This window comes from Oncorhynchus gorbuscha, unplaced genomic scaffold, assembly GCF_021184085.1.
Source record: "Oncorhynchus gorbuscha isolate QuinsamMale2020 ecotype Even-year unplaced genomic scaffold, OgorEven_v1.0 Un_scaffold_3263, whole genome shotgun sequence".
NCBI classification, from domain to species: Eukaryota; Metazoa; Chordata; class Actinopteri; order Salmoniformes; family Salmonidae; genus Oncorhynchus; species Oncorhynchus gorbuscha.
In genome coordinates this window covers 24,493-47,500 of record NW_025745185.1, presented here as the reverse complement: position 1 = coordinate 47,500, position 23,008 = coordinate 24,493, and the positions used below count along the sequence as shown (strand labels likewise).

The 23,008-nt window shown below is 40.5% G+C and overlaps 1 protein-coding gene and 1 pseudogene across 4 annotated transcripts in view; both read left to right on the top strand.

Moving 5' to 3' along the window:
• LOC124017787 (G-protein coupled receptor 4-like) overlaps positions 1 to 7,106 on the top strand; it is a 9,836-nt gene extending 2,730 nt beyond the window's left edge. For 3 of the 4 annotated variants that reach the window (XM_046332982.1, XM_046332983.1, XM_046332985.1), the window contains exons 3-4: positions 3,179 to 3,220; positions 6,133 to 7,106. In XM_046332982.1, the coding sequence (XP_046188938.1) occupies positions 6,227 to 7,084 (858 nt within the window). In that variant the 5' untranslated portion in view covers positions 3,179 to 3,220; positions 6,133 to 6,226 and the 3' untranslated portion in view covers positions 7,085 to 7,106. Of the gene's footprint in view, positions 1 to 3,166; positions 3,221 to 6,132 lie in introns of all 4 variants that reach the window. The other variant, XM_046332984.1, reaches the window with a different exon arrangement.
• A 9,893-nt stretch (positions 7,107 to 16,999) lies between these two features.
• LOC124017784 lies at positions 17,000 to 22,298 on the top strand (annotated as a pseudogene).
• Positions 22,299 to 23,008: the final 710 nt, after the last annotated feature.

The following is a 23,008-nucleotide window of genomic DNA, read 5'->3' as shown; positions in this document are numbered from 1 at the left end:
ATCTGTATCTGTATCTGTGCTGTATCTGTGCTGTATCTGTATCTGTATCTGTATCTGTATCTGTGCTGTATCTGTATCTGTATATGTGCTGTATCTGTATCTGTATCTGTATCTGTGCTGTATCTGTATCTGTATCTGTATCTGTATCTGTATCTGTATCTGTATCTGTATCTGTATCTGTATCTGTATCTGTATCTGTATCTGTATCTGTATCTGTATCTGTATCTGTGCTGTATCTGTATCTGTGCTGTATCTGTATCTGTATCTGTGCTGTATCTGTATCTGTATCTGTATCTGTGCTGTATCTGTATCTGTATCTGTATCTGTATCTGTGCTGTATCTGTATCTGTATCTGTGCTGTATCTGTATCTGTATCTGTGCTGTATCTGTATCTGTGCTGTATCTGTGCTGTATCTGTATCTGTATGTATCTGTATCTGTATCTGTGCTGTATCTGTATCTGTATCTGTATCTGTATCTGTATCTGTATCTGTATCTGTGCTGTATCTGTATCTGTATCTGTGCTGTATCTGTATCTGTATCTGTATCTGTATCTGTATCTGTATCTGTATCTGTATCTGTGCTGTATCTGTATCTGTATCTGTGCTGTATCTGTATCTGTATCTGTATCTGTATCTGTATCTGTATCTGTATCTGTGCTGTATCTGTATCTGTATCTGTGCTGTATCTGTATCTGTATCTGTATCTGTATCTGTATCTGTGCTGTATCTGTATCTGTATCTGTATCTGTATCTGTATCTGTGCTGTATCTGTATCTGTATCTGTATCTGTATCTGTATCTGTATCTGTATCTGTATCTGTATCTGTATCTGTATCTGTGCTGTATCTGTATCTGTATCTGTGCTGTATCTGTATCTGTATCTGTATCTGTATCTGTATCTGTATCTGTATCTGTGCTGTATCTGTATCTGTATCTGTATCTGTATCTGTATCTGTATCTGTATCTGTATCTGTATCTGTATCTGTATCTGTATCTGTGCTGTATCTGTATCTGTATCTGTATCTGTATCTGTATCTGTATCTGTATCTGTATCTGTGCTGTATCTGTATCTGTATCTGTATCTGTATCTGTATCTGTATCTGTATCTGTGTCTGTATCTGTATCTGTATCTGTGTCTGTATCTGTATCTGTATCTGTAGTATCTGTATCTGTGCTGTATCTGTATCTGTATCTGTATCTGTATCTGTATCTGTGCTGTATCTGTATCTGTGTCTGTATCTGTATCTGTATCTGTGCTGTATCTGTATCTGTGTCTGTATCTGTATCTGTATCTGTATCTGTATCTGTGCTGTATCTGTATCTGTATCTGTATCTGTATCTGTATCTGTGCTGTATCTGTATCTGTGTCTGTATCTGTATCTGTATCTGTGTCTGTATCTGTATCTGTATCTGTATCTGTATCTGTATATCTGTGCTGTATCTGTATCTGTGAGTATCTGTATCTGTGAGTATCTGTATCTGTGAGTATCTTTATCTGTATCTGTATCTGTATCTGTATCTGTATCTGTATCTGTATCTGTGCTGTATCTGTATCTGTGCTGTATCTGTATCTGTGCTGTATCTGTATCTGTATCTGTATCTGTGCTGTATCTGTGCTGTATCTGTATCTGTGCTGTATCTGTATCTGTGTCTGTATCTGTATCTGTATCTGTGCTGTATCTGTATCTGTGTCTGTATCTGTATCTGTGCTGTATCTGTATCTGTGCTGTATCTGTATCTGTATCTGTATCTGTATCTGTATCTGTGCTGTATCTGTATCTGTGTCTGTATCTGTATCTGTATCTGTGTCTGTATCTGTATCTGTATCTGTATCTGTATCTGTATCTGTGCTGTATCTGTATCTGTGCTGTATCTGTATCTGTATCTGTATCTGTATCTGTGCTGTATCTGTATCTGTATCTGTATCTGTATCTGTATCTGTATCTGTATCTGTATCTGTATCTGTATCTGTATCTGTATCTGTATCTGTATCTGTGCTGTATCTGTATCTGTGTCTGTATCTGTATCTGTATCTGTGTCTGTATCTGTATCTGTATCTGTAGTATCTGTATCTGTGCTGTATCTGTATCTGTATCTGTATCTGTATCTGTATCTGTGCTGTATCTGTATCTGTGTCTGTATCTGTATCTGTATCTGTGCTGTATCTGTATCTGTGTCTGTATCTGTATCTGTGCTGTATCTGTATCTGTGCTGTATCTGTATCTGTATCTGTATCTGTATCTGTATCTGTGCTGTATCTGTATCTGTGTCTGTATCTGTATCTGTATCTGTATCTGTGTCTGTATCTGTATCTGTATCTGTATCTGTATCTGTTCCATCTGTGCTGTATCTGTATCTGTGAGTATCTGTATCTGTATATCTGTATCTGTGAGTATCTTTATCTGTATCTGTATCTGTATCTGTGCTGTATCTGTATCTGTGCTGTATCTGTATCTGTGAGTATCTGTATCTGTGAGTATCTGTATCTGTGAGTATCTGTATCTGTGAGTATCTTTATCTGTATCTGTATCTGTATCTGTATCTGTGCTGTATCTGGTGCTGTATCTATGAGTATCTGTGAGTATCTGTGCTGTATCTGTATCTGTGAGTATCTGTATCTGTATCTTGCTGTATCTGTGCTGTATCTGTGCTGTATCTGTGAGTATCTGTATCTGTGAGTATCTGTATCTGTATCTGTAATCTGTGCTGTATCTGTATCTATGAGTATCTGTAGATATCTATGGTTATCTGTGCTGTATCTGTATCTATGAGTATCTGTGAGTATCTGTGCTGTATCTGTATCTGTAGATCTGTGAGTATCTGGTGTATCTGTATCTGTGAGTATCTGTATCTGTATCTATGAGTATCTGTGCTGTATCTGTATCTATGAGTATCTGTGAGTATCTGTGAGATCTGTGCTGTATCTGTATCTGTGTTATCTGTATCTGTATCTATGAGTATCTGTGCTGTATTGTATCTATGAGTATCTATGCGGTATCTGTGAGATCTGTGCTGTATCTGTGAGTATCTGTATCTGTATCTGTGAGTATCTGTATCTGTATCTGTGAGTATTCCATCTGTATCTGTGAGTATCTGTATCTGTATCTGTATCTGTGCTGTAAAAATGGCATGTTTCTAACTTGCATTTCCACTTCCTGATAATGAGTTGATTTGATAGGTGCTACAAGAGGAACGCCAGTCAATCTAATGGAACCACCAGGTAAGACCAGGTAGATTCCCCATGGTTACTACATGGAGACAATACTGTAGATTCCACATGGTTACTACATGGAGACAATACTGTAGATTCCACATGGTTACTACATGGAGACGATACTGTAGATTCCACATGGTTACTACATGGAGACAATACTGTAGATTCCCCATGGTTACTACATGGAGACGATACTGTAGATTCCACATGGTTACTACATGGAGACAATACTGTAGATTCCACATGGTTACTAAATGGAGACAATACTGTAGATTCCACATGGTTACTAAATGGAGACAATACTGTAGATTCCACATGGTTACTAAATGGAGACAATACTGTAGATTCCACATGGTTACTAAATGGAGACAATACTGTAGATTCCACATGGTTACTACATGGAGACAATACTGTAGATTCCACATGGTTACTACATGGAGACAATACTGTAGATTCCACATGGTTACTACATGGAGACGATACTGTAGATTCCACATGGTTACAATACTGTAGATTCCACATGGTTACTACATGGAGACAATACTGTAGATTCCACATGGTTACTAAATGGCGACAATACTGTAGATTCCACATGGTTACAATACTGTAGATTCCCCATGGTTACTACATGGAGACAATACTATAGATTCCACATGGTTACAATACTGTAGATTCCCCATGGTTACTAAATGGAGACAATACTGTAGATTCCACATGGTTACTACATGGAGACAATACTGTAGATTCCACATGGTTACAATACTGTAGATTCCCCATGGTTACAATACTGTAGATTCCACATGGTTACTAAATGGAGACGATACTGTAGATTCCACATGGTTACTACATGGAGACAATACTGTAGATTCCACATGGTTACAATACTGTAGATTCCACATGGTTACTAAATGGAGACAATACTGTAGATTCCACATGGTTACTACATGGAGACAATACTGTAGATTCCACATGGTTACTAAATGGAGACGATACTGTAGATTCCACATGGTTACTACCTGGAGACAATACTGTAGATTCCACATGGTTACTACATGGAGACAATACTGTAGATTCCACATGGTTACAATACTGTAGATTCCACATGGTTACTACATGGAGACAATACTGTAGATTCCACATGGTTACTAAATGGCGACAATACTGTAGATTCCACATGGTTACAATACTGTAGATTCCCCATGGTTACTACATGGAGACAATACTGTAGATTCCACATGGTTACAATACTGTAGATTCCCCATGGTTACTAAATGGAGACAATACTGTAGATTCCACATGGTTACTACATGGAGACAATACTGTAGATTCCACATGGTTACTAAATGGAGACGATACTGTAGATTCCACATGGTTACTACATGGAGACAATACTGTAGATTCCACATGGTTACTACATGGAGACAATACTGTAGATTCCACATGGTTACAATACTGTAGATTCCACATGGTTACTACATGGAGACAATACTGTAGATTCCACATGGTTACTAAATGGCGACAATACTGTAGATTCCACATGGTTACAATACTGTAGATTCCCCATGGTTACTACATGGAGACAATACTGTAGATTCCACATGGTTACAATACTGTAGATTCCCCATGGTTACTAAATGGAGACAATACTGTAGATTCCACATGGTTACTACATGGAGACAATACTGTAGATTCCACATGGTTACAATACTGTAGATTCCCCATGGTTACAATACTGTAGATTCCACATGGTTACTAAATGGAGACGATACTGTAGATTCCACATGGTTACTACATGGAGACAATACTGTAGATTCCACATGGTTACAATACTGTAGATTCCACATGGTTACAATACTGTAGATTCCACATGGTTACTAAATGGAGACAATACTGTAGATTCCACATGGTTACTAAATGGAGACAATACTGTAGATTCCACATGGTTACTACATGGAGACAATACTGTAGATTCCACATGGTTACAATACTGTAGATTCCACATGGTTACTAAATGGAGACGATACTGTAGATTCCACAAGGTTACTAAATGGACGATACTGTAGATTCCACATGGTTACTAAATGGAGACGATACTGTAGATTCCACATAGTTACTAAATGGAGACGATACTGTAGATTCCACATGGTTACTAAATGGAGACTACTGTAGATTCCACATGGTTACTAAATGGAGACGATACTGTAGATTCCACATGGTTACTAAATGGAGACGATACTGTAGATTCCACATGGTTACTAAATGGAGACGATACTGTAGATTCCACATGGTTACTAAATGGAGACGATACTGTAGATTCCACATGGTTACTAAATGGAGACGATACTGTAGATTCCACATGGTTACTAAATGGAGACGATACTGTAGATTCCACATGGTTACTAAATGGAGACGATACTGTAGATTCCACATGGTTACTAAATGGAGACGATACTGTAGATTCCACAAGGTTACTAAATGGCTATTTTAACTGTTCTTGTGCTTCACGCGTTAACCACTGTAATACACAGTGATGACTTTGTTTTTCTTCGTTTTTTCTATTATATGATATTCATAAAAAAATGTCGTAATGGCTCAATTGATTAGTTAATTGCGTAAAAAAAGAGACGTTTTAAGGTATCCTAACATTTACACAATGTAAGAATGTTAATGTCTGCAGACATTGCACTTTGATAGTTCTATTTTGTATTACATGGTCTGTTTTACTAAAAATACACAGAACGTAGAACTATATTGAGCACACTTCCTGTTTCTTCAGAAGGGAAATGCTTTTAGATTTAGAGTAAAGATGCATAATCGAGCTCAAAACTAGACCTGTTTTAAAGAATCATGACTGGGATCTTAGATGTTATAGGAGTATAACACCAGCTATTTCTCTGTTTTTTTCTTTCTGAGTGTAGGCGCACAACAGGAAAATATTAAAGGACCTTGAACTTGGAATCTGAAGGAAACCCTGCCGTTCACCAGTTCCTGCAACAACAAGCACCGCCAGGGATGGCTGGAGAAAACCTGTACAATGTTACGGACGACATCCCATCCACTTGGAGCATCGTTGAAACCGTCGTTCAGTGGACGACGTTCTCCATCGGTTTTCCTCTGATCTGTCTGTCCATTTATGCCATGTACTTCCTGGTCAGAGCTGATCACATCGCTCCAGTCTACGTTATCAACCTTCTTATTGCAGATCTCATTCAGATCTGCACGAGGCCGTTCAACCTGTCTGGTACCTGGAAATTGATTGTGATGTTTATTGAATTCTTTGGTATTAGTGCGAGCATTGGTTTCATGGTGTGTGTTGCTCTGGAGAGATATCTCGTGATTGCATTTCCTCTCTGGTACCGTTTTCGTCGTAACATCAAATACTCGCTCATAATGTCCTCCGTCATCTGGGTTATCCCTTTCCTCCAAATCTCCATGTTATACCTCACGCCGACTCTCGATACGAAGCTGATTCTGTTTGCGGTTAACCTCCTCATACCCTTTCCATTGCTCGTATTCTTCCTCGCGGGCACGTTGAAAGCTCTGTCCGTCTCCGTCTCCGTGCCGGCTGTCGAACGGAGACGGATTATTGGTACCCTGGCCCTTGTGCTGGGCAATTACACAGTCCTGTTCTTACCCCTCATCATACAATATCTGATATCAGGGGTGACAGGCCGTCACAATGTAGAGATCGGGACACTCCTTGAGAGATTCAGCCCCCTTGTGGATCCCTTACTCTACGTGTTCATGAGAAAGGGAGCGAAGGACACTCTTGCCTTCCCCTGCTTCGACAAGCTGATGGGTGACGAGGAGCAGAGCCAAGTCACTAACACTATGACCATGACTGAGAGTGTAGTAGAAGGCTCCAGGTAGGACAGATGCAGGGTAATGGACTGTATCTGTATTTAAAAATATAAAAAGTTACCATTCCTGTGTCTGTGAGAAGAATTCCAAAAACACAGTTAAAAATGGAAAAGACACCATTTTTGTTTTGTCAGGTATTGTTGTATTTCTTTGCATCTTGGGACAGTATAAAAGTTTATTTTTTATTTTACCTTTATTTAAACGAGGCAAGTCAGTTAACAACAAATTCTTATTTTCAATGACGGCCTGGGAACAGTGGGTTAACTACCCTGTTCAGGGGCAGAACGACAGATTTGTACCTTGTCAGCTCGGGGATTTGAACTTGCAACCTTCCGGTTACTAGTCCAACGCTCTAACCACTAGGCTTGTAGTTAAAATGTGAAGAGTACATGCCTTGATTTTTTTATATACAATACATGACATACTGTATTGTACTCAGCCCTATTCTGCATTGCGCTATCTGTGTTGGGCTTGTATTGCAGCTTTTCAGAAAAATATGGACTTGTTTCTTTCAATAAACTGATCATGTGGATATTTGAGATCACTCTCCTCTTTTGTTCCCATTCTCTCCCGGAGTCCCTTTAAAAAAAAGAGGACACTGAAAGTGGTCAGAGTTAGAGCCAGTTTGTTCATTGTAACTTGGTGACGCAGTGGACAGGGCAGATAGGGGTTTGAATGACTAGGCATGTTGGGCAGCCTTCCTTCTCCAGAGACACAGTCTGGTTGATGGGCTGACAGGGCTGCGTGAGAGACCCTCAACGGGTTCCAGGAGAACGAACAGGGAGATCAGGAGAACGCACAGGAACAGGGAGAACGGGAGAACGCACAGGAACAGGGAGATCAGGAGAACGCACAGGAACAGGGAGATCAGGAGAACGCACAGGAACAGGGAGATCAGGAGAACGCACAGGAACAGGGAGATCAGGGAACAGGGAGATCAAGGTGCCGACACAGTGAGACCTAACATGCTGAAAGAGAGTCTAAGTGAAAACAAATTATTTTCTCTGGCATTAGAAATGGTACAGTGTAGATTGCTTATTATTTGCGAATAGTTGTAATAACTATATATAACAGTAAGAGAAGTCTGATCAATAGAGACGGGTTTACCTGAAGGACTCAGTCTGATCAATAGAGATGGGTTTACCTGAAGGACTCAGTCTGATCAATAGAGATGGGTTTACCTGAAGGACTCAGTCTGATCAATAGAGATGGGTTTACCTGAAGGACTCAGTCTGATCAATAGAGACGGGTTTACCTGAAGCACTCGGGCGGTCTATGTTTTGTCTTTATTTAGTATGGTCAGGGCGTGAGTTGGGGTGGGCAGTCTATGTTTTGTCTTTATTTAGTGTGGTCAGGGTGTGAGTTGGGGTTGGCAGTCTATGTTTAGGTTTCTGTTTTCGGCCCAGTATGGTTGTCAATCAGAGGCAGGTGTCGTTAGTTGTCTCTGACTGAGAATCATACTTGGGTAGCCTGGGTTTCACTGTTGGTTTGTGGGTGTTTGTTTCCTGTGTCAGTGTTTTGTCACCACACGGTCCTGTTTCAGGTTTCTGTTGGTTTGTGGGTGTTTGTTTCCTGTGTCAGTGTTTTGTCACCACACGGTCCTGCTCTCTGCTCATGATTTCTCCCCCTTCACAACAACCTTGAATAGAACTGGTATTCAGGGTTGGAGGCTCTCTGCTCATGATTTCTCCCCCTTCACAACAACCTTGAATAGAACTGGTATTCAGGGTTGGAGGCTCTCTGCTCATGATTTCTCCCCCTTCACAACAACCTTGAATAGAACTGGTATTCAGGGTTGGAGGCTCTCTGCTCATGATTTCTCCCCCTTCACAACAACCTTGAATAGAACTGGTATTCAGGGTCATGATTTCTCCCCCTTCACAACAACCTTGAATAGAACTGGTATTCAGGGTTGGAGGCTCTGCTCATGATTTCTCCCCTTCACAACAACCTTGAATAGAATCCCATGTTGGTAACAGAATATATGACTTTAACACAATGACTTCCTCATGAACTCTACTTTGCACAGTTTAGACTTCTGTGACTCTGTACCTGTACCCCCACATTGACTCGGTACCTGTACCCCACATTGACTCGGTACCTGTACCCCCGCACATTGACTCGGTACCTGTGCCCCCCACATTGACTCGGTACCTGTACCCCCGCACATCGACTCGGTACCTGTACCCCCGCACATCGCTCGGTACCTGTACCCCCACACATTGACTCGGTACCTGTACCCCCACATTGACTCTGTACCTGTACCCCCACGCATCGACTCGGTACCTGTACCCCCACGCATCGACTCGGTACCTGTACCCCCCGCCCATCGACTCGGTACCTGTACCCCCACGCATCGACTCGGTACCTGTACCCCTGCGCATCGACTCGGTACCTGTACCCCCACACATCGACTCGGTACCTGTACCCCCACGCATCGACTCTGTACCTGTACCCCCACGCATCGACTCGGTACCTGTACCCCCACGCATCGACTCGGTACCTGTAGCCCAGCGCATCGACTCGGTACCTGTAGCCCCCACATTGACTCGGTACCTGTACCCCCACGCATCGACTCGGTACCTGTACCCCCACGCATCGACTCGGTACCTGTAGCCCAGCGCATCGACTCGGTACCTGTAGCCCCCCACATTGACTCGATACCTGTACCCCCACGCATCGACTCGGTACCTGTAGCCCCGCACATCGACTCGGTACCTGTAGCCCCCCACATTGACTCGGTACCTGTACCCCCACACATCGACTCGGTACCTGTACCCCCGCGCATTGACTCGGTACCTGAACTCCCACACATCGAATTCCAAAAGTGTGCAAAGCTGTCATCAAGGCAAAGGGTGGCTACTTTGAAGAATCTCAAATATAAAATATTTATTTACAACTTTTTTGTTGTTGGTCACTACATGATTCTATATGTGTTCTTTCATAGTTTTCATGTCATCCATATTATTCTACAATGTAGAAAATAGTAAAAATGGAAAAAAAAACCTTGAATGAGCAGGTGTGTCCAAACTTTTGACAGGTACTGTATGTAACCCCACAATTTCAACATTAGTGACAAGGAAGTCATTTTTCTGAAGTATTTGCACAATATTTCATTTGTTGCATTTGTGTGTGGTGGAGGACAGTTGTCACATTTCATCATTGTCTCAACATATTGGTTTTAAGTCTGATGGACCTAGACATTGTGACTGACCTATAAAAGTATGGTGGAATATCACTAGTAAGTTTGTTTTATTTTCTCAAGTAGCTGCCTGTACTCCAGCACATCAAGTCTGTGAATATAAAACTAACAGCTTCTTCACCCAAAGAGGTGTATGCATATTAGAGGTCGACCGATTCATCGGAAGGGCCGATTCATTAGGGCCGATTCATTAGGGCCGATTTTTTTATACCTTTATTTAACTGCAAGTCAGTTAAGAACAAATTCTTATTTTCAATGACGGCCCATGGTTTAGAAGGAAATAGTCCTATAATTCCTATAATAACTACAACCTAAAACTTCTTACCTGGGAATATTGAAGACTCATGTTAAAAGGTAAAAGGAACTACCAGCTTTCATATGTTCTCATGTTCTGAGCAAAGAACTGAAACGTTAGCTTTCTTATATAGCACATATTGCACTTTTACTTTCTTCTTCAACACTATGTTTTACATTATTTAAACCAAATTGAACATGTTTCATTATTTATTTGAGGCTAAATTGATTTTATTGATGTATTATATTAAGTAAGGGAACACCCCTGAAATGGACAAAAATGAATGGGAAGTCATTGGCACTGGAGAAACCATATACACGGTGTCCAATACCACTCAATTCGGCGTCGTTTCGTTCAAAGTTGATTGCAAATGCCATATGGCAAATGCCAGGTGTAACACTTTAAAAATCCAACAGGTGGCGAGTGCGCTCCACCGTGGTTTTTCATATTGCAAATGTAACACAAGTCAACATCCAAAAGTAACATTTTTAAAAAGTGAATAAAAAAAAACTTATCACCCCCTTAAAAAGTGCTTTCTGAACCGTTTCTTGAAAATCTTTCGATTTTTTTGTCAATTACACATGTGTAAGAACTGTATGAATATACTTTTGTCAACTTTTATGATCATTATTTTTTTTTAAAATTCTTTTTTTTTTTTTACTTGTCCATTTGCAATATGATTTCATAGGAAGTCAAAAGTCACTTTATTTTGGCCAAATGCCATAAGAAATGTCCAAATGCAATATGAAAGATTTGAAAATGCCAAATCAGGATGTTATGTCCATTTGCCATGTACCATCACAAATTTGACATGCTCAAAAATACTGCAGAAATGCAAAATTGACTGGCCTGATGAACTCGGGATGGCCGGGCAGTGATAGTGGTTCCTCTCCATCGCTTGTTGTGTTGATTTCATCATGTCCATTTGGTGATGTTTTTTTCAATGTTGAATCATATTGCAAATGCATGTGCATTTGCAATATGTTTCAATGGGCATTTACCATCACAAATTTGTCATGCTCAAAAATCCTGCAGGAATGCTAAATTGACTGGCCTGATGAACACAGGATGGCCGGGCAGTGATTCTGGTTCCTCTCCATCACTCGTTAGGGTTGATTTCAGAATGTCACTTTTGGTGATGGTAACTCACTGTCTAAACATATTGCAAATGGACAAAAGTCACCAGCAAGTCACCGTCCATCAGTCAATTAGAAATCATTCTGACACCAAACTGATACAAACTGACACCAAACCCACTTTTTCCAACTCGTTTAGAAGCCAACTATCACATACTTCAGAGCTGGCCCAACATTCACAACGCCTTCTGTTCAAACCATAATGAAAACGTAAAACACGTAGTTACGTTCCAGCTGCGGGTCCAGTTCTGACATCATGTGTAGGCCTAGCTGAGGCGACCCCGAATCCCAAGTTTCGGCTCGATAGGTAATTTGTTGCCCGAGCAATACACTAATTGGTTCTGAAAATCCACTTTTTTTTCCATGCCTTGCTACGGGGTCCTTGAATGAGCTATCGGATAGAAACGTTGGGGTCCGTCTATATGGGCCGAGACGTTTGCAATGCACCTAGTCTTGCAACTCTGGGACATTTCTAAATGTCGTCATTTTCGTGATGCAAAAATGAAATTATTGCAAATGTATGAGGCTGTTTCTCGATCCGAGAACCTTCTAGAGCCACGTAACTCACCTTGCACTATCGACCTGAGGTCTAGAACAGGTTTCTAAAGTTTCGGAAGTCTATGTCTGACGGTTCTTTAATAGTTCGAACAAGGTTAACTAATGCAGGCAGTGTATGTCTCCATGCACCCCAATGTGTCCCTCCTTCCAAGCTGTGTGTGTGTGTGATTTAGTTTTATTATTCTATTCTATTCTATTCTATTCTATTAAATTTTATGGGAAAAATGACTGATTTACAGTTCATGGGGGTTGCCTAATCACACATATGAAGTTTTGGACAGATCTGACTTTTTTAACCCCTCGAAACAGCCCCTGAGACACCAATTATGGCACTTCCGGTTGGCACAGGAAGCTATAGGTAAAGACATATCCTCATTGGGGCTTTTACAGAATCCTGGGTCTTAAGTGTTTACTTTAAGAACTGACCGATTTACACAGGGTTGAATGCACTATGTCTATCAAACTGCAGGCAGGGTATGGATATGCACTTTTGGGGTGATTTTAACCACTTCCGGTTGCTACAGGAAGCTTAGAATCGACACAGGTAGACCTCATACTGGCCTGATGGACTGTCATTGAAGACAGGTTTATAAGGCATTCATAACCTACATAGGCTTTAGGTTGACTTTAGAGGAGCAGGCAATGTATTCCTATGGGGAGAGAAGTCATTATAATCTGTGAGATCAAAAAACCCTGTTTTACTGTTAAGGGTTAATACCACACGGTCAAGGTTAGGCTTGCACGGATCGGGAGGACCTCAGGAATGTACCTGAGGTCGAATTGTGCTTCTCACCCTAACGATTCTCTCACTGTCACCCAAAAGCAAATGACGTTGTGGGGCAGGCTTCATTTTGGGCCTAATTTTCTAATGGTCGCTGTGCTTAGACCGAGCGAGCTACGGTCAAGCGGGGCATCTCGTTGAACTCGGCACGGCCTAGAGAATATGGAAATGCCATTGCAGGTTCTGTGTGTCTTTAAGCACTGCACTTTGTCACTTCATCCTTGCTGTGTGTGTGTGTGTGTGTGTGTGTGTGTGTGTGTGTGTGTGTGTGTGTGTGTGTGCGTGTGTGTGTGTGTGTGTGTGTGTGTGTGTGTGTGTGTGTGTGTGTGTGTGTGTGTGTGTGTGTGTGCGTGCGTGCGTGCGTGCGTGCGTGCGTGCGTGCGTGCGTGCGTGTGTGTGTGCGTGAGAGAGAGAGCTTTTCTTTGACATCTGTTGGGGGAAATGACTGACTTACAGTTCATGGGGGTTGCCTAATCACACATATGAAGTTTTGAAAAGATCTGACCTTTTTTAACCCTTCGAAACAGCACCTATGACATCATTTTAAGGCACTTCTGGTTTACACAGGAAGCTGAACGCGACCTCTAATGCGTATGATAAGATGTGTGCATGAAGCGTATTATGTCATATTCCTGTTGTCCTTCTGAAATACATGGAAGTGGAAACAGTGTGGAATGGATTAGGTCCGGGGATCTTTTAACCACTGGTAGTGATGTCATGTGATCTCCCTGACCAATCAGCTGTCGAAGACAAATGATACAGTAACACACATTGTGCAATGACTTTTGACATCCTGGAGTGGTGGACTTCCTGTCTCACAGTATTGAAGGCTCAGACGTGCATGCTGTATTGTCACTGGGTCTGTGAGTATCTGTGAGTATCTGTGCTGTTGTCACGCCTTGGTCATTGTATTTTGTGTTTTTGTTATATGTTTGGGTAGGCCAGGGTGTGACATGGGTTTATATTGTTGTTTTTCGTATTGGGGTTTGTAGTATTTGGGATCGCGGATGTTTAGGGGTGTTGTATAGGCTTGGCTGCCTGAGGCGATTCTCAATCAGAGTCAGGTGATTCTCGTTGTCTCTGATTGGGAACCGTATTTAGGTAGCCTGAGTTTCGCTCTGTATTTCGTGGGTGTTTGTTCCTGTCTCTGTGTTGTAGTCACCAGATAGGCTGTAATAGTTTCACGTTTCGTATGTTGTTTTCGTATTTCAGTTATTTCATGTACCGTCTTATCATTCATTAAAGTCATGAGTAACAAACACGCTGCATTTCGGTCCGACTCTCTTCCTTCAACAGACGAACGCCGTTACAGCTGTATTGTCACTGGGTGTGCACCGTGAGTATCTGTGAGTATCTGTATCTGTATCTGTATCTGTATCTGTATCTGTATCTGTATCTGTTTCTGTGCTGTATCTGTATCTGTATCTGTATCTGTGCTGTATCTGTATCTGTATCTGTATCTGTATCTGTATCTGTATCTGTGCTGTATCTGTATCTGTATCTGTATCTGTATCTGTATCTGTATCTGTGCTGTATCTGTATCTGTATCTGTATCTGTGCTGTATCTGTATCTGTATCTGTATCTGTTTCTGTTTCTGTGCTGTATCTGTATCTGTATCTGTATCTGTATCTGTATCTGTGCTGTATCTGTATCTGTATCTGTATCTGTGCTGTATCTGTATATGTATCTGTGCTGTATCTGTATCTGTATCTGTATATGTATCTGTGCTGTATCTGTATCTGTATCTGTATCTGTATCTGTATCTGTGCTGTATCTGTATCTGTATCTGTATCTGTGTATCTGTGCTGTATCTGTATCTGTATCTGTATCTGTATCTGTATCTGTGCTGTATCTGTGCTGTATCTGTATCTGTATCTGTATCTGTATCTGTATCTGTATCTGTATCTGTATCTGTATCTGTATCTGTATCTGTATCTGTATCTGTATCTGTATCTGTGCTGTATCTGTATCTGTATCTGTATCTGTGCTGTATCTGTGCTGTATCTGTGCTGTATCTGTATCTGTATCTGTATCTGTGCTGTATCTGTATCTGTATCTGTATCTGTATCTGTATCTGTGCTGTATCTGTATCTGTATCTGTATCTGTATCTGTGCTGTATCCTGTATCTGTATCTGTATCTGTATCTGTATCTGTATCTGTATCTGTGCTGTATCTGTATCTGTATCTGTGCTGTATCTGTATCTGTATCTGTATCTGTGCTGTATCTGTATCTGTATCTGTATCTGTATCTGTGCTGTATCTGTATCTGTATCTGTATCTGTGCTGTATCTGTATATGTGTCTGTATCTGTATCTGTATCTGTGCTGTATCTGTATCTGTATCTGTATCTGTATCTGTGCTGTATCTGTATCTGTATCTGTGCTGTATCTGTATCTGTATCTGTATCTGTGCTGTATCTGTATCTGTATCTGTATCTGTATCTGTGCTGTATCTGTATCTGTATCTGTATCTGTATCTGTATCTGTATCTGTATCTGTATCTGTATCTGTATCTGTATCTGTATCTGTATCTGTATCTGTATCTGTATCTGTATCTGTATCTGTATCTGTATCTGTATCTGTATCTGTATCTGTGCTGTATCTGTATCTGTGCTGTATCTGTATATGTATCTGTATCTGTGCTGTATCTGTATCTGTATCTGTATCTGTATCTGTATCTGTATCTGTATCTGTATCTGTATCTGTGCTGTATCTGTATCTGTATCTGTATCTGTATCTGTATCTGTGCTGTATCTGTATCTGTATCTGTATCTGTATCTGTATCTGTATCTGTGCTGTATCTGTATCTGTATCTGTGCTGTATCTGTATCTGTACTGTATCTGTATCTGTGCTGTATCTGTATCTGTGAGTATCTGTATCTGTATCTGTGCTGTATCTGTATCTGTGCTGTATCTGTATCTGTATCTGTATCTGTATCTGTATCTGTATCTGTATCTGTATCTGTATCTGTGCTGTATCTGTATCTGTATCTGTATCTGTATCTGTATCTGTGCTGTATCTGTATCTGTATCTGTATCTGTATCTGTATCTGTGCTGTATCTGTATCTGTATCTGTGCTGTATCTGTATCTGTATCTGTATCTGTGCTGTATCTGTATCTGTATCTGTATCTGTATCTGTATCTGTGCTGTATCTGTATCTGTGCTGTATCTGTATCTGTGCTGTATCTGTATCTGTATCTGTATCTGTATCTGTATCTGTATCTGTATCTGTGCTGTATCTGTATCTGTATCTGTATCTGTGCTGTATCTGTATATGTATCTGTATCTGTGCTGTATCTGTATCTGTGCTGTATCTGTATCTGTGCTGTAGCTCTATCTGTATCTGTATCTGTGCTGTAGCTCTATCTGTATCTGTATCTGTGCTGTAGCTCTATCTCTATCTGTATCTGTGAGTATCTGTATCTGTATCTGTGAGTATCTGTATCTGTGAGTATCTTTATCTGTGCTGTATCTGTATCTGTATCTGTATCTGTGCTGTATCTGTATCTGTATCTGTATCTTTATCTGTGCTGTATCTGTATCTGTATCTGTATCTGTATCTGTATCTGTATCTGTATCTGAGTATCTGTATCTGTATCTGTGAGTATCTGTATCTGTATCTGTGAGTATCTGTATCTGTATCTGTATCTGTGAGTATCTGTATCTGTATCTGTATCTGTGAGTATCTGTATCTGTATCTGTGAGTATCTGTATCTGTATCTATGAGTATCTGTGCTGTATCTGTATCTGTGAGTATCTGTGCTGTATCTGTATCTGTGAGTATCTGTATCTGTATCTGTGAGTATCTGTATCTGTATCTGTGAGTATCTGTATCTGTATCTGTGAGTATCTGTATCTGTATCTGTGAGTATCTGTATCTGTGCTGTAAAAATGGCATGTTTCTAACTTGCATTTCCACTTCCTGATAATGAGTTGATTTGATGGTGCTAGAGGAACGCCAGTCAATCTAATGGAACCACCAGGTAAGACCAGGTAGATTCCCCATGGTTACTACATGGAGACAATACTGTAGATTCCACATGGTTACTACATGGAGACAATACTGTAGATTCCACATGGTTACTACATGGAGACAATACTGTAGATTCCACATGGAGACAATACTGTAGATTCCACATGGTTACTACATGGAGACGATACTGTAGATTCCACATGGTTACTACATGGAGACGATACTGTAGATTCCACATGGAGACAATACTGTAGATTCCACATGGTTACTACATGGAGACGATACTGTAGATTCCACATGGTTACTACATGGAGACAATACTGTAGATTCCACATGGTTACTACATGGAGACAATACTGTAGATTCCCCATGGTTACTACATGGAGACAATACTGTAGATTCCACATGGTTACAATACTGTAGATTCCACATGGGTACAATACTGTAGATTCCACATGGTTACTACATGGAGACAATACTGTAGATTCCACATGGTTACTACATGGAGACGATACTGTAGATTCCACATGGTTACAATACTGTAGATTCCACATGGTTACAATACTGTAGATTCCACATGGTTACTACATGGAGACAATACTGTAGATTCCACATGGTTACTACATGGAGACGATACTGTAGATTCCACATGGTTACTACATGGAGACAATACTGTAGATTCCACATGGTTACTACATGGAGACAATACTGTAGACCACATGGTTACAATACTGTAGATTCCACATGGTTACTACATGGAGACGATACTGTAGATTCCACATGGTTACTACATGGAGACAATACTGTAGATTCCACATGGTTACAATACTGTAGATTCCACATGGTTACAATACTGTAGATTCCACATGGTTAAATGGAGACAATACTGTAGATTCCACATGGTTACTACATGGAGACGATACTGTAGATTCCACATGGTTACTACATGGAGACAATACTGTAGATTCCCCCATGACTACATGGAGACAATACTGTAGATTCCACATGGTTACTACATGGAGACAATACTGTAGATTCCACATGGTTACTACATGGAGACAATACTGTAGATTCCACATGGTTACTACATGGAGACAATACTGATTCCACATGGTTACTACATGGAGACAATACTGTAGATTCCACATGGTTACTACATGGAGACAATACTGTAGATTCCACATGGTTACAATACTGTAGATTCCCCATGGTTACAATACTGTAGATTCCACATGGTTACTACATGGAGACAATACTGTAGATTCCACATGGTTACTACTGTAGATTCCACATGGTTACTACATGGAGACAATACTGTAGATTCCACATGGTTACTAAATGGAGACAATACTGTAGATTCCCCATGGTTACTACATGGAGACAATACTGTAGATTCCACATGGTTACTAAATGGCGACAATACTGTAGATTCCAATGGTTACAATACTGTAGATTCCCCATGGTTACTAAATGGAGACAATACTGTAGATTCCACATGGTTACTACATGGAGACAATACTGTAGATTCCACATGGTTACAATACTGTAGATTCCCCATGGTTACAATACTGTAGATTCCACATGGTTACTAAATGGAGACGATACTGTAGATTCCACATGGTTACTAAATGGAGACGATACTGTAGATTCCACATGGTTACAATACTGTAGATTCCACATGGTTACTACATGGAGACAATACTGTAGATTCCACATGGTTACAATATGGATTCCACATGGTTACAATACTGTAGATTCCACATGGTTACTACATGGAGACAATACTGTAGATTCCACATGGTTACTACATGGAGACATACTGTAGATTCCACATGGTTACTACATGGAGACAATACTAGATTCCACATGGTTACTACATGGAGACAATACTGTAGATTCCACATGGTTACAATACTGTAGATTCCACATGGTTACTACATGGAGACAATACTGTAGATTCCACATGGTTACTACATGGAACAATACTGTAGATTCCACATGGTTACAATACTGTAGATTCCACATGGTTACAATACTGTAGATTCCACATGGTTACTACATGGAGACAATACTGTAGATTCCACATGGTTACTACATGGAGACGATACTGTAGATTCCACATGGTTACTACATGGAGACAATACTGTAGATTCCCCATGGTTACTACATGGAGACAATACTGTAGATTCCACATGGTTACTACATGGAGACAATACTGTAGATTCCACATGGTTACTACATGGAGACAATACTGTAGATTCCACATGGTTACTACATGGAGACAATACTGTAGATTCCACATGGTTACTACATGGAGACAATACTGTAGATTCCACATGGTTACTACATGGAGACAATACTGTAGATTCCACATGGTTACTACATGGAGACAATACTGTAGATTCCACATGGTTACAATAAGATTCCCCATGGTTACAATACTGTAGATTCCACATGGTTACTACATGGAGACAATACTGTAGATTCCACATGGTTACAATACTGTAGATTCCACATGGTTACTACATGGAGACAATACTGTAGATTCCACATGGTTACTAAATGGAGACAATACTGTAGATTCCACATGGTTACTACATGGAGACAATACTGTAGATTCCACATGGTTACTAAATGGCGACAATACTGTAGATTCCACATGGTTACAATACTGTAGATTCCCCATGGTTACTAAATGGAGACAATACTGTAGATTCCACATGGTTACTACATGGAGACAATACTGTAGATTCCACATGGTTACAATACTGTAGATTCCCCATGGTTACAATACTGTAGATTCCACATGGTTACTACATGGAGACGATTGTAGATTCCACATGGTTACTAAATGGAGACGATACTGTAGATTCCACATGGTTACAATACTGTAGATTCCACATGGTTACTACATGGAGACAATACTGTAGATTCCACATGGTTACTAAATGGCGACAATACTGTAGATTCCACATGGTTACAATACTGTAGATTCCCCATGGTTACTAAATGGAGACAATACTGTAGATTCCACATGGTTACTACATGGAGACAATACTGTAGATTCCACATGGTTACAATACTGTAGATGGTTACTAAATGACAATACTGTAGATTCCACATGGTTACTAATACTGTAGATTCCACATGGTTACTACATGGAGACAATACTGTAGATTCCACATGGTTACAATACTGTAGATTCCACATGGTTACAATACTGTAGATTCCACATGGTTACTACATGGAGACAATACTGTAGATTCCACATGGTTACTAAATGGAGACAATACTGTAGATTCCACATGGTTACTAAATGGAGACCACATGGTTATACTGTAGATTCCACATGGTTACTAAATGGAGACAATACTGTAGATTCCACATGGTTACAATACTGTAGATTCCACATGGTTACTAAATGGAGACGATACTGTAGATTCCACATGGTTACTAAATGGAGACGATACTGTAGATTCCACATGGTTACTAAATGGAGACGTAGATTCCACATGTTACTAAATGGAGACAATTCCACATGGTTACTAAATGGAGACGATACTGTAGATTCCACATGGTTACTAAATGGAGACAATACTGTAGATTCCACATGGTTATACTGTAGATTCCTAAATGGTTACGATATCAGATTCCACATGGTTACTAAATGGAGACATACTGTAGATTCCACATGGTTACTAAATGGAGACGATACTGTAGATTCCACATGGTTACTAAATGGAGACGATACTGTAGATTCCACATGGTTACTAAATGGAGACGATACTGTAGATTCCACATGGTTACTAAATGGAGACGATACTGTAGATTCCACATGGTTACTAAATGGAGACGATTACCACAAGGTTACTAAATGGCTATTTTAACTGTTCTTGTGCTTCACGCGTTAACCACTGTAATACACAGTGATGACTTTGTTTTTCGTTTTTTCTATTATATGATATTCATAAAAAAATGTCGTAATGGCTCAATTGATTAGTTAATTGCGTAAAAAAGAGACGTTTTAAGGTATCCTAACATTTACACAATGTAAGAATGTTAATGTCTGCAGACATTGCACTTTGATAGTTCTATTTTGTATTACATGGTCTGTTTTACTAAAAATACACAGAACGTAGAACTATATTGACCACACTTCCTGTTTCTTCAGAAGGGAAATGCTTTTAGATTTAGAGTAAAGATGCATAATCGAGCTCAAAACTAGACCTGTTTTAAAGAATCATGACTGGGATCTTAGATGTTATAGGAGTATAACACCAGCTATTTCTCTGTTTTTTCTTTCTGAGTGTAGGCGCACAACAGGAAAATATTAAAGGACCTTGAACTTGGAATCTGAAGGAAACCCTGCCGTTCACCAGTTCCTGCAACAACAAGCACCGCCAGGGATGGCTGGAGAAAACCTGTACAATGTTACGGACGACATCCCATCCACTTGGAGCATCGTTGAAACCGTCGTTCAGTGGACGACGTTCTCCATCGGTTTTCTCTGATCTGTCTGTCCATTTATGCCATGTACTTCCTGGTCAGAGCTGATCACATCGCTCCAGTCTACGTTATCAACCTTCTTATTGCAGATCTCATTCAGATCTGCACGAGGCCGTTCAACCTGTCTGGTACCTGGAAATTGATTGTGATGTTTATTGAATTCTTTGGTATTAGTGCGAGCATTGGTTTCATGGTGTGTGTTGCTCTGGAGAGATATCTCGTGATTGCATTTCCTCTCTGGTACCGTTGGCCGTAACATCAAATACTCGCTCATAATGTCCTCCGTCATCTGGGTTATCCCTTTCCTCCAAATCTCCATGTTATACCTCACGCCGACTCTCGATACGAAGCTGATTCTGTTTGCGGTTAACCTCCTCATACCCTTTCCATTGCTCGTATTCTTCCTCGCGGGCACGTTGAAAGCTCTGTCCGTCTCCGTCTCCGTGCCGGCTGTCGAACGGAGACGGATTATTGGTACCCTGGCCCTTGTGCTGGGCAATTACACAGTCCTGTTCTTACCCCTCATCATACAATATCTGATATCAGGGGTGACAGGCCGTCACAATGTAGAGATCGGGACACTCCTTGAGAGATTCAGCCCCTTGTGGATCCCTTACTCTACGTGTTCATGAGAAAGGGAGCGAAGGACACTCTTGCCTTCCCCCGTTTCGACAAGCTGATGGGTGACGAGGAGCAGAGCCAAGTCACTAACACTATGACCATGACTGAGAGTGTAGTAGAAGGCCCAGGTAGACCAGATGCAGGGTAATGGACTGTATCTGTATTTAAAAAATATAAAAGTTACCATTCCTGTGTCTGTGAGAAGAATTCCAAAACACAGTTAAAAATGGAAAAGACACCATTTGTTGTTTTGTCAGGTATTGTTGTATTTCTTTGCATCTTGGGACAGTATAAAAGTTTATTTTTTATTTTACCTTTATTTAAACGAGGCAAGTCAGTTAACAACAAATTCTTATTTTCAATGACGGCCTGGGAACAGTGGGTTAACTACCCTGTTCAGGGGCAGAACGACAGATTTGTACCTTGTCAGCTCGGGATTTGAACTTGCAACCTTCCGGTTACTAGTCCAACGCTCTAACCACTAGGCTTGTAGTTAAATGTGAAGAGTACATGCCTTGATTTTTTTATATACAATACATGACATACTGTATTGTACTCAGCCCTATTCTGCATTGCGCTATCTGTGTTGGGCTTGTATTGCAGCTTTTCAGAAAAATATGGACTTGTTTCTTTCAATAAACTGATCATGTGGATATTTGAGATCACTCTCCTTTGTTCCCATTCTCTCCCGGAGTCCCTTTAAAAAGAGGACACTGAAAGTGGTCAGAGTTAGAGCCAGTTTGTTCATTGTAACTTGGTGACGAGTGGACAGGGGCAGATAGGGGTTTGAATGACTAGGCATGTTGGGCAGCCTTCCTTCTCCAGAGACACAGTCTGGTTGATGGGTTGACAGGGCTG